Below are 11,879 nucleotides of genomic sequence, written 5' to 3' on the forward strand. Positions count from 1 at the left end.
CGCAACGCATCGCGTCCTGTATGCGTTTGGTGGCCATCGCCTCGCCCGCCCACACCGGTGCTGCATACATTATTATGCTAAGGACGGTGTGCGCGTAGACGCGGCGCACCCGACCGTCCGGCCCTCCGAGATTTGGCAGCAAGCGGCTAATCGCTGCCGCCGCCTTCTCCGCTCTCGGGACCAGGCGATCAAAGTGACCCGCGAAGCTCCATCGGCCGTCGATGTGGAGCCTCAGGTATATAATCTGGAACCCCACGAGGACAACAGTGCCGTCCACATCTAGTCGGGAGATGGGGGAAGGCTCCCCAGCGGCCCGGCGGTCGTAGAAGTAGACCGCCTCGGTCTTGCTGGGGGCCACCCTCAGGCCAGTCCGGCTTATGGCCCTCACGAGGCCTGCCACCCCTTCGTTGGCCCTGTTTAGGGCTTCCCCCCAGTTGTCCCCCTCGGCTACCAGCAGGGTATCGTCGGCATACCCGATGACCCGACAGTCGAGGGGGAGGGCGGTATGGAGGACCCCGTCGTACCCGAGGTTCCACAACAGCGGGCCCAGCACCGAGCCCTGTGGAACTCCGCAGTACACGCGACGGGTGTGACCCTGGCCGTCTTGGTCCTTGTATTCGAGCCTACGGTGACCGAATTAAGCCCGAATACCCCTCACGAAATATTCGGGGACGCGGTGGGTGATGAGAGCGTCCCCAATTGCCTTCCACCGGAGGGTTAAAGGCGTTGGACACGTCCAAAGCGACGGCCAACGCCTCCCGCGTTCCACAGCTGACTCCGTGAGGGCCCTGACGCGCAGTACGGCGTCCACCGTGGACCTGCCCTCACGGAAGCCGTATTGTTCCTCGTGAAGGGAAGGGACCTCATCGCGCTCCAGATGCTGGACGAGTCGGCGAACGAGAATCCTCTCGTATATTTTGCCGACCTCGTCCAGCAGGCAAATCGGCCGGTACGATGACGGGTCACCCTCCTTCTTACCGCCTTTGTGGAGAAGAACCAGCTTGGCCCTTCCCCACGTTAAGGGGAATTCCTCCTCCGCGAGGCATCTATTAAAGATGCCTCTAATCCACCCGGATAGGTTTGCCTCCTCCAGGGCGAGCTTCCAAACACGCCCTGGGATGCCGTCCGGGCCAGGGGCCTTGTTGTTCTTGACCTTTCGGACGGCATCCCTCATCTCCTCCTCGGTGATTTCGAGATCCCTGGACCAGGCCTCGGCAGCGCCAGTGTTCGCGCTGCGCCAGTCGAGACCTCGAGGGTCGGGTTTAGTCGGGAACAAAGTCTCGACTATTTGGTCCAGGGATCCCGAGGGGAGGGTTTCCGTCACGGGGGGCGCCCAATGACGAAGTTAGTTCGTCACTATCTTGTATGGGCGCCCCCATCGGTCGGCGTCCAGAAACGCGATCAATTCGTCCCACGATTTCACCCTGGAGGAGCGAATGGCGACACTCAGAGCCACTCGAGCGGACCGGTAGTCGCTGAGTGCCTCGGCTTTCCAGGCCTCGTCGCCACGGCGCTGGGCGCGTTTGAGGAGTCTCCTGGCTGCGACGGAGGAGCTGCGAAGAGACGCGATTCCCTCCGTCCACCAATACGCAGCCCGGCGCGAGTGGGGCCTGCTTTTGAGCATGGAGAAGTCGCACGCCTGTGTGATCGAGTCTACCAGGCGCGCGACATCCTCCACTAAGTTCCCCACTCCCTCCTCTGGCGGATGGTGTTGCCAAAGGATGGCCTGGACGGCCGCCATTAACCTATCCGGGTCTAACTTTCTCAGATTCCATCGCGGCGGTGGCGCACCGCCGGTCGGGCTCCCGGGCTGGAGGGTGGTACAACCGAACTCGATATATCGGTGGTCCGATAGAGTCTTTTGGTCGACCACCCCCCACGACCAGTTTAGGCGTGCCGCGGAGGTGGTTATCATAGTGAGATCCACTATGGACGCCCCCCGCAGCAGCCGGTCGCACGTAGGCTCGTTGCCGGTGTTTAGCAGGCATAGCCCGAAAGCCCCCATCCAATGCAGTAGGACCTCTCCCTTGGGAGTGGTGAGCCGGTCTCCCCACGCTTGCGCTCTGGCGTTGAAGTCACCGGCCACCACCACCTCCTGGGGGAGCATGCTGCGTATGCAGTGCTCCAGCTCCCCCAGATACAGTTCAAATTGGGAGAGGCCCCAACTAGGCGGTGCGTAACACGCCACCACCGCGATGGAACCCCATTTCACCGCCACGTACCCCCTTCCTGACTTGAGTAAGGAACAGGGGGGGTTGTAATTGTCCGTGCCGCGTATGACCGCGACCGTGCCAGAGCCGTCCACCCTCCAATTAGGATGGTTTGATGGGGGTCGGTACGGCTCCGACACGATCGCCAGTCCTATACCACGCTCGGCGATAGTCTGCAGGAGTAAGTCCTGCGTCCGCCGAGCGTGGTTAATGTTTGCCTGTATGAATTTACATGCCCTCATTGATGTCGGTAGAGAGGGCCTCCGTCGACTCAGACCCCGCACCACGTGGCCGTGGAAGCTCCATCCGCGTTCGATGGCGCATTACCCACGGGCTCAATTTCGCCCGGGGTAAGGGTGTCTCCTTTCACGTTACCACGCTTAGGGTCTAAGCGTGGCTTCCTTTGGGGCTTGGGGGAGTCGGAGCAGAGCTCTTTGCTCCCCGCACCCTCCTCGTTTCCTTCTCTGATCGAGTCCGCGCGCCGCTTGCGACACTCCGATGTGTCCATCGGCGCGGGCGCAGACTCGGCTGAAGCCGTTTGGTTCGCTTGTGGGATTTCTCCTACAACGACCTCCATCAAGGACGGAATTGGGCTCTTGTTTTCGACTCCCCCCTCCTACCGACGGGGTGGGTTTTTTGGAGGGAGGAATCGATTTGGCCTTCTTCCTGTTGAATTTTTTCGGGAGGTGACAATTCATGCCCCCCATCCTGTGCCCCGCGGGTGCCCCGAAGTCAGCACAGAGTGCGCAGTGCACTCTTTGTTCTGTGCAAAAGTTGGCCTTATGGCCCTCTTTGCCGCATCGGAAGCACAGGTTGGCGCAGGATCGGTCGTTGCCGCATTGCTGCTGCACATGCCCCTCCTCCATGCACTTAAAGCATCGGAGGGGGAGCCGCGGCAACAGCTTGATGGGTGATTTGTACCACGATATTGGTACCTTTCCCATCTGTGCCAGTTTGTTGGCCGCGTCTATCGGGCACTGCACCAACACCGTGTTAAGGCCGGTGTGGGGGGCCTTCACGAACGCTCCCACCTTGACGTCCGAGAACCCGCATTTGCCCTCCCCGGAGATTGCGGCAACAATCTCCGCCCGGGTAATGGAATCCTCCAGCCCCCGAATGCGGAGGTCGGCCATTTTCTGGGGGCACGTGACTCGCACTCCTTCGTTGTCCCCGGTCACCTCTCTTACACGCTCGGCGAGTTGCCTCGCCTTGCGTGCCTTGTCCTCGCCAGAAATTTCCAGGATTAAGGCTTCGGTAAGACCTTTTCTTATCTTGGGGCTTCCTTCCTCGATTCCCAGTTGGTCTAGTTTAACCTCTTTTCTGATGGTGGCCATGTTCTCGCCATATTTCCCTTCTGGGCAGGTTATCATGACCGCCGAGGTTTTGGAAACCTTCCTTCTACCGGGTTTCTCTCCCCCCACTACCTGCCCCCGCTTCTGCTTACCCCGTTCACTGAACGGTGACCGGGCCACAGCAACGGGTACCGTTTTGGAGGGGAGGGGTGTCTGTCTTACCTTTCTCTTTCCTTTACGTCCGACCACCACGCTCCACGGAGTTTCGGTGGTCGGAGAGGGGCCATATGTCCCGGGGTCTGTCGACTTCTTGTCGAAGGGCCCCGGGCCTAATGGTCCTCCGTCAGAGGATGGAGCCCCAGAGGGTTTCGCATCCTGGCGAGATTTCCTTCTAGGTATTCTCATCCAATGCGAATGTCGGCAGAGGAGGAAGGGGAGAGATCTTGGTGTTCGCACGAACCTGGCTTTCTCCCTTCTTCTTTCCCTTCTTAGCCACCTTGTTCCTTTGGCTGTTTTTGGGAACAATATCCTGTGTCTTGGGCTGAGTTGGTGAGGGGATCTCAGCCTCGGCCTTCTTCCCCATTGGCGACTGGGTGTGTGCGTTCAAGGGAGCAGATTGGACCGCCTCCCCCTGTCCGTTCGTTGCTTCGAAGAATCGCAGCATCCTCTCCCTCAAGTCAACACCGATTTGTAGGTGTTGGTTGAGAGCTTCATACAGGATTGCGAACTCATTTTGGACTGGTGGGCAAGTGATTGGAAGAAGGGATCAAGGGGATCCACTTAAAAAGGGCCCCTGTGCCTCCGTTACGCTCGCGGCCTGCGGTTCTACCTCCATGCAGGGGTCACCAGCCAGGCCCGGAGACACGCATGCCGGAGATAGTCCGCCCCTCCTCAAGGCGGTCTTCTTAGGGGAGACATTTTGGGGCGTCCTCAGCCTGAGAGAATGCCACTCCCCGCTGTCGGAATCTGAATCCCGGTCAGATTCAATGCGGTTCCGTCCTCTCAGGTTCCTGCCCCCCTTCTCCTTTTCACTTTTTGTGATGCTTCCCTCTTCGATCAGGCGAGTACTGAGCTGGTTCGTCAGCACTTTTACCTGATCGGCGAGTTCCGCCATCTGCTTTTTGAGCTCGCTCGTCTCCTTTTCTCTCTCGGCTTTGAGGAGCTCCAATTGGTGCCGAAGTTCCTCCGCTTCAGCGTTGCTCGGAGAGGACTGTGTAGTCCTATCATGAAGGACTGCTGTGGCAGCCATGATGGACGCCACAGCCTTCTTCATCTCCCCTTCTAGTGGGCCCTTAATGTTCTTTGAGACCTGCAGACTCTTGAAAATGGTCACGCAGTTTGCTATGGTATCCGACACCACAGCCGGTGTCGGAGAGTGGCGGAACATCTCCCTCGCTACCCTCTGGTTGTCCCGGCATCTCTCCCAGGCCTGTCCATCGGGCATTGAGGCACCCAGGGCCCAATCCGTGTCCTTTCTCTCTCTGGCCTCTTCCCTCGCTCTGGCCCTTGCCTCTCTTTTTTCCCTTGTCCCTTCACCCGTGGTGATGGGCCTTCCTCTGCCTCTTTTGGCGGGGGTGAGGTCCGACTGCTCGTCCTCCCAGCCAGCATAATACGAACCAGCGTGTGATCCTGCTTCGTATTCGTCAGGATCACCCGCCACGCTACTGGCGCGTGATCCCGCTGGGAACTCCAAGTCCTCGTCACTAGGAGCGGGAGTTATACCTGTAGCGGTATACTTGCTCCTTTTCCTGCTCACACGGCAGCTATGACATATATGCGTCGCGTCGTGGGGACATTTGCTTGTCTTTCTGGCCATTGGAAATTGGAGGTATCTCTTTTCCAACGCCTCTCTCGCTGCCGTACCATCCTGAATGGCCGTGATGGTGGGTTTGCCGCCAGATGTCGATGGCCCTGGGTACGAAGGCATATCCTTCCCCGCAGGGCCCTCGGGTATTTCGGGGACCTTAAAGGTCTCCCCAGTCGCTCCGTCCGCAGACAATTTTGCGGTAGGTTCCGCCTTGGTCTTCTTATGTGTTTTTGTTTTTAGAGAATTCATTATTTTGAATAATCCCGCTCCCCGCTACGGCTCCGTCACCCAGGGTGTACTCTCATCTGCCGCAGAGTGTCCCGAAACATGACCGGCAACACTCCACGACAGGGCCCCAAGTTCCTCCTAAGGGGGTGACATACGACACGGGCCGGGGGATATTTCCCTTCCGAAGCGATGCACCGTCGGGGCCCTTTGACGGGAGGTAACTTCCGTCAAAGGCGCGTGCAAGCTGGCCGCCATGGCGGGTAAGACTGGGCCGGGAAGCGGCGACCCAGTCCCAACCGTCCATGGGGCCCCCCGGGTGGCACCACCCGCTGCGGTATCCCGGAGGTCGGAGGCCGGGAACCCCCGAAAGCCCATGGAGGCGTCAAAACCTCCATGGGTGAGTAAGGGGCTGGGGACCAGTACCGGGGATGTATATCCCCTGGCCCGTGTCGTATGTCACCCCCCCGGGGGAACTTGGGGCCCTGTCATGGAGTGTTGCCGGTCACGTTTTGGGACACTTCGCGACAGGTGAGGGTATACCCTGGGTGACGGAGCCGTAGCGGGGAACGGGAATTATCAAAAAATGGACTCATAAAAAATAAATATAAATAAGGAGGTGGACGTAACGGGAGGCACTGCGAGTCTCGTGGGAAGAAGAGGAAGGATAGCCTCGGTCGGGGCGGCCGCTAGTGTCCCTGTGGTCAGGGGACAGGTCTGCTCTGCCAGGGGAAAAGAATAAAGCCTGGAAAAAGCTAAAATCTCAAAAGAAGATTGAGGAGGAATTAAAAAACTCTCCGGCAGCTGATGTCTGCGCAGAGATTCTCACCGCAACACAGGCGGTGGAGAAGGTGACGAAGGTCTCCAAGAATCTCAAAGGAGACCTCGTCAGGCTTCTTAAGGAAGCCATGCTGGTGACCTCTGCGGGGGCGGTTACCCTAGCCAGTAGGGGAAACATGTCCTCCGATGAAGTAAGGAGGCAATTGGAAGAGACCAAGGCTCAGTTTGGGGCCCTCATTAAGGAAAATACCAAACTGAGAAGGGACGTCGAAGAATTGAAGGGAGCGAGCGGTTCTCTTCAGCGCCAAATAGAGGAGTTAACGCGGAGAGAGACCGCGCTTAAAGAGGAGAATGTACTCCTAAGAAAAAGAGGAAGGGACACCCATCAGGAGGAAAGAACCTCCCCTGGAGGTGGCTTCAAATACCCCTACCCCTGCCCCTCGTACAAGGAGCAAAGAGGGTATGGGGGTAATTAATTATGCGGAAGAAGGCTCCTGCGAGGAGATGGAAACCGAACCGCTCCTGGAGAAAAGGCCCCAGAAACTGACTCGGTGGCTCCCAAATCCATGGGGACAAACACATCCCCCGCGGGATCATCAAAGAGGGGAAGGTCTCAAATATAAAAGAGGAGGTAAGACTGGACAAAAGAAAGGAGGAGAAAAAAAAGGGTGCGGCGAGGAAACTGGAGGTACCGCAACCCCAAAGTAAAAAACCGCCAATCTCCCTCTCGCTCATGGAGGAGAGGGAGATAAGAATTAAGGCCAACCCCGAGGTGGGTTGGAATGTGGGGGAGGTCGTGTCCAAGGCCCTTAAGATCATCAAAGGGCGGAAGTATCTCGGAGAGGGAGACCTGATAGAGGTCAGGTATGCCGAAAACCTCGCCTCGGGATCGACCTATGTGAGAGAAGATCATGGCTCCTCCAGAGGACAAAAGGAAAGAGGAGCGGGAACTAAAGCCGCCATGCTTAAAGGCGGGGGAGGACCCGTCCCAGGGCCGTCGCGGGCAGCCGACAAGGAGCGGCTCACATATGCGGCGGCACTGGGAAGGAAAGGGAAACTGAGGATCAGGAAGGAGACCGCATTCCTGGCACCCCCGACAGGCAAGGTGAAGGGAAAGGAGAAGGGGGAGAAGAAGAGACCACTGCCACCTGAACTCCATGATGGGGGGAAAAAGAGAGCTGGTGCCCCCAGGCCAATAAGGGTCCCCCGCACTGCGGCGGTTGTCCTGACATGCCCGGATGGGCAGTACAGCGAAATGGTCCGCCATGCGAGGGGCCAGATCGACCTGACTGAGCCCAATATTACAGAGATCAGGAACAGGAGGGCCCTGACAGTGGCGATTATATATGAAGTGGGAGGGGAGAGAGCCAGCCAAAAAGCTATGGCTCTTGTCTCCAAACTTAGGAATGCGTTGGAGGGGGTGGAGGGAGTTAAAGTGTCCCTCCCTACCAAGACTGCGGAGCTCCTGTTCCGAGACCTGGACGACGTAGTCCAGACTTCGGAGGTAAGGGACGCAATCGCAGAAGTCGGTGGATGTGCTCACGGGGACATCAAGGTGGGGGCGATTCGAAGAGCCCCCAACGAGATGGGGTTGGCGTGGGCCAAATGCCCTGCAGCTGCCGCCAATTTGGTGGCGAAAGCTGGCAGAATCAGGGTTAGATGGGCCCACACCAGGGTTGAATTGCTGGAGGAGAGGCCCCTCCAGTGCTTTAAATGCCTGGGTAGGGAACACGTACAGTCTAGATGCACGGCAGCCGTGGAACGGAGATTTGGTTGCTTCCAGTGCGGGGAGGAGGGACACCGAGCGGACTGTAGGGCGGCGCCCAGATGTCCCATATGCGCGGATAGGGGGAAGCCGGCAAGACATAGGGCAGGGAATGCGGCCTGCCCCATAGCGCAGGGAGGCCGCATGTCTGGGCGAACTGCCGGGGCCCCTAGTGGGGAAACACGCAGGCCCGCAGGGGAGAGCCCTGGCGGAAAACCCTCCTCTATAAAGGGAGAAAGACCGGACGCGTCAAAGAGGGCAATGGATGTGGGAACTCCCACGCCTCACGGCGCGTCAACCCCTAGGTCGCAACCGAAGAGGAAAAAAGAGGGAGAATTGGAGAAAAAGGCCAAAGACCTTAACAATTCTTGCTCCTCACCCCCCAATAAGCAGCTAAAGGAGGGGGGGAGGAAATGGAGGGGAATGAGGAAACGAGGTGTGTCCCCGTCATCAAAGAAGGGGAGAATACCCTGGAGGGGGTACCGCCGGTAACCGCCGGAGCAGCGGTAGCTGGGATGGTGGGTGAGACCGAGGCGAAGAAGAGAAACAAAGGGGAGGATGAGGATAAAATTCTCTTTCCCTTAGAGTACCCCCCTGAAGGAGAGGGTACAAAATGAGAAAGGGGCCCCGAAAGCCCCTCTTCTTTAAAGGAATCGGAGGTAGGCCCGAGTCAAAATTTAAATAATAAATAAATGGCGGCTTAGGTCCTGCAGGCAAATCTCAACCACGCCCGTCAGGCGCAAGATTTGTTTGTGCACACTCTGGCAGAGCGTAGTTGTGGTTTGGGCATTGCTGCGGAGCCGTACCAGATCCCCGAGCACCCTTCGTGGGTGGGGAACGATTTGAGCTCCGTAGCAATTACATGGAGGGCGGATGCTCCGGCCTCACTTCCCGCCACACTGGTGGGCAAGAGCAAAGGGTGGGTGGCGGTCAGGTGGGGACCCGTTTTGGTCGTCGGGGTCTACCTGCCGCCTAGCCTGGACCTCTCAGGATTTGCCGAGAGGTTGGACTCTCTTTCCGCTATCATCAGCGGGAGTGGAGTGGGACGGGTGGTAGTCTCGGGGGACTTTAACGCAAAATCGATGTCGTGGGGTTCCCCGAGAACGGACCGCCGAGGTGTCGCGGTCGAGGAGTGGGCCGTGACACTGGATTTAAGGCTGCTCAATGAGAGAGGAATAAGCACCTGCATACGGGAAAGGGGGGAGTCGGTGGTGGACCTTACCTGGGCATCCCCAGCGACCCTCAACAAGGTGCTAGGGTGGAGAGTGGCCACTGAGGTCGAGACATTGTCGGACCATAGGTACATAGTCTACGGCCTCGTGGTCACACCTGAGCAGGTGCTCCAGCGTCGACAGCTGAGAGAGACGCGACCTCTCCTAGGCGCTGGAGCACAAAGAAAATGAACGAGGACGCCTTTATGGCCTCGATTTTCTCAGCCACATGGTTGGGGAAAGGAAAACCGAAAGAGGCCAGTAAAGACATCGACCAGGAGGTTGAGTGGATCCGGGGCGTCATGTCTGAAGCATGTGATGCGTCAATGCCCCGGATCAAGGCTGGTCGACAAGGCTGTAGAGCGGCGTACTGGTGAAACGGGGAGATCGCGGAATTGCGACAATCCTCGGTCCACCAAAGGAGGATATACGCCCGGGCCAAGAAGAGGGATAGGCCGGTAGAGGTAGTGATAGGCCTCTACCAGGCGTACAGAATGGCCTGGGACGCCCTACGCCTAGAGATCAAAAAGGCGAAAGCCAGGGCGTAGGACGAGCTCCTAGTGCAGTTAGAAGAGAACCCTTGGGCACGACCTTACCAGATGGTTCTCGGGAAGCTCCGCAATAGAGGGCCACCGGCTAAGGAGACCCGGAAGCCCTGGACCGGGTGGTCGGAGGGCTCTTTCCCCCGTGCGAGAAGGAGGATACCCTCTCCCCCATCCTTACGGGGGAAGGACCCGAATGGTTGGAGGAGCTGAAGGTCTCGGGAGACTAAATGAAGAGGTGCAGGAGAAGACTCCGCGGCACCAAGGCCCCCGGACACGATGGCCTCCCTAGGAAAACGTGGAGTGGAGCCTTTGAGGTGATAGGTGGGCATCTCTCGCACCTGTATTCGGAGTGCCTCAGACTGGGAATCTTCCCTGAGAGGTGGAAAAGGGCCAATCTGGTCCTCTTGCACAAGGAAGGCAAAGACACGGAGACCTCCTCGTCGTTCAGGCCCATATGTCTGCTCGACGAGGCTGGCAAAATCCTGGAAAGGATAGTCGCCAATCGTTTCGTCAAGCACTTTGAAAGCATAGGGCCGAACTTGGATGACCGGCAGTACGGCTTCCGCGGTGGAAGATCAACCGTGGACGCAGTACTGAGGGTGCGCGCCTTTGCGGAGGCCGCGGTGCGGGAGGGCAGGGTGGCAATCGGCGTGTCTCTTGACATCTCGAACGCCTTTAACACCCTGCCCTGGAGGTGTATCCAAAGAGCCATGGCCTGCTTCGGCGTGCCGGGATACCTCCGCCGAATCATCCAATCGTACCTCAGCGACCGCTCCCTGCATGACACCAACAGGGATGCGGTAGAGGTTACGAGACGAGTGGGGTGTGGGGTTCCGCAGGGGTCGGTCATCGGACCACTCCTGTGGAACCTGGCCTTCGACGGGGTAATAAGGACGGCCATCCCCCCCGGCTGCACGGTCGTCTGCTACGCGGACGATACGATCGTGTTAGCCGAGGGAGAAAACGGAAGGGAGGCCTCGGCCCTAGCCACGGTAGCGACGGCGTGTATTACGCGGGCTATCAGGGAGTTGGGCCTGATGGTGGCGCCCCAGAAGACTGAGGCAATCATGTTCCGGCCAGGTGCCAGAGGTGTGCCGCCGAGCCTTCGGGTTATGGTGGAGGGGGTGGAGGTAAAGGTGGGAAATACCCTCAAATATCTGGGGCTACTCCTGGACAGTGGGTGGCGCTTCGCCGCGCACTTCGCCCAGTTAGCCCCCCGTCTGGAGAAAGCAGCTGCCGCGCTGGGCCGTCTACTTCCGAACCTGGGAGGTTCATACAGCCTCCTGACGGTCGAGTCAGGAGGCTGTATGAATGGATGGTCCACGCTATGATGCTGTACGGGGCACCCGTATGGGCCGAGGATATCAGCGACAACCAAAGGACTCTGGGCATTTTACACGGGGTCCAAAGGAAAATGGCATTACGGGTGGTACGTGCCTACCGTACAGTGTCGTTTGAAGCGGCGACTTCTTTGGCGGGGATTCCTCCCGTGGAGCTTCTCGCGAGAATGTACACCGATGTGTACCGACGCATGCGAGGGCTCCGGGAGGCGGGGCGGAACATCGTCTGCCGGGCGAGGAGTGCGGTGGGGCGGCAACACCATAAGAAAATGCTGGAACGGTGGAAGCAGCAGTTGCTCTCTCCGTCTGGCAGAGCTGCGGGGCGTAGAGTGGTTGAGGCCATAGGGCCTCACTTAGAGGCCTAGATAGAAAAGAGAAAGGGAGGAATGACCTTCCGTATGACCCAGGTGTTTACGGGGCACGGCTGTTTCGGTGAATATCTGGGCCGTATTGGGAAGGAACTTACGGGCAAGTGTCACCACTGCACCGACCCCCTGGACTCGGCGCAGCACACCCTGGAGGTATGTCCTGCGTGGGTAAAAAGCCGGGCGGAATTGTCCTTGGCCGTGAAAGAGGATCTAGCCATAGTAAAGACTATGGTAGGGGGGAGGATAAATGGAAGGCGGTGGCCTCCTTCTGTGGAGTAGTCCTCAGGACAAAGGAGGAGGCGGAGCGAGAAAGAGAGCAAAAAAGACGAGAGAAAC

The 11,879-nt window shown here is 58.4% G+C and overlaps 1 protein-coding gene across 1 annotated transcript; it reads left to right on the forward strand.

Annotated features, from left to right (window-relative positions):
- Positions 1–11,165: 11,165 nt before the first annotated feature.
- LOC140666874 (uncharacterized) lies at positions 11,166–11,540 on the forward strand. Its single transcript, XM_072894419.1, has one exon. It carries the CDS (start codon positions 11,166–11,168, stop codon positions 11,538–11,540), a length of 375 nt encoding a protein of 124 aa, XP_072750520.1.
- The last annotated feature ends 339 nt before the right edge of the window (positions 11,541–11,879 follow it).

The sequence above is a fragment of the Anoplolepis gracilipes genome, chromosome 6 (genome assembly GCF_047496725.1).
Source record: "Anoplolepis gracilipes chromosome 6, ASM4749672v1, whole genome shotgun sequence".
Classification (NCBI taxonomy): domain Eukaryota; kingdom Metazoa; phylum Arthropoda; class Insecta; order Hymenoptera; family Formicidae; genus Anoplolepis; species Anoplolepis gracilipes.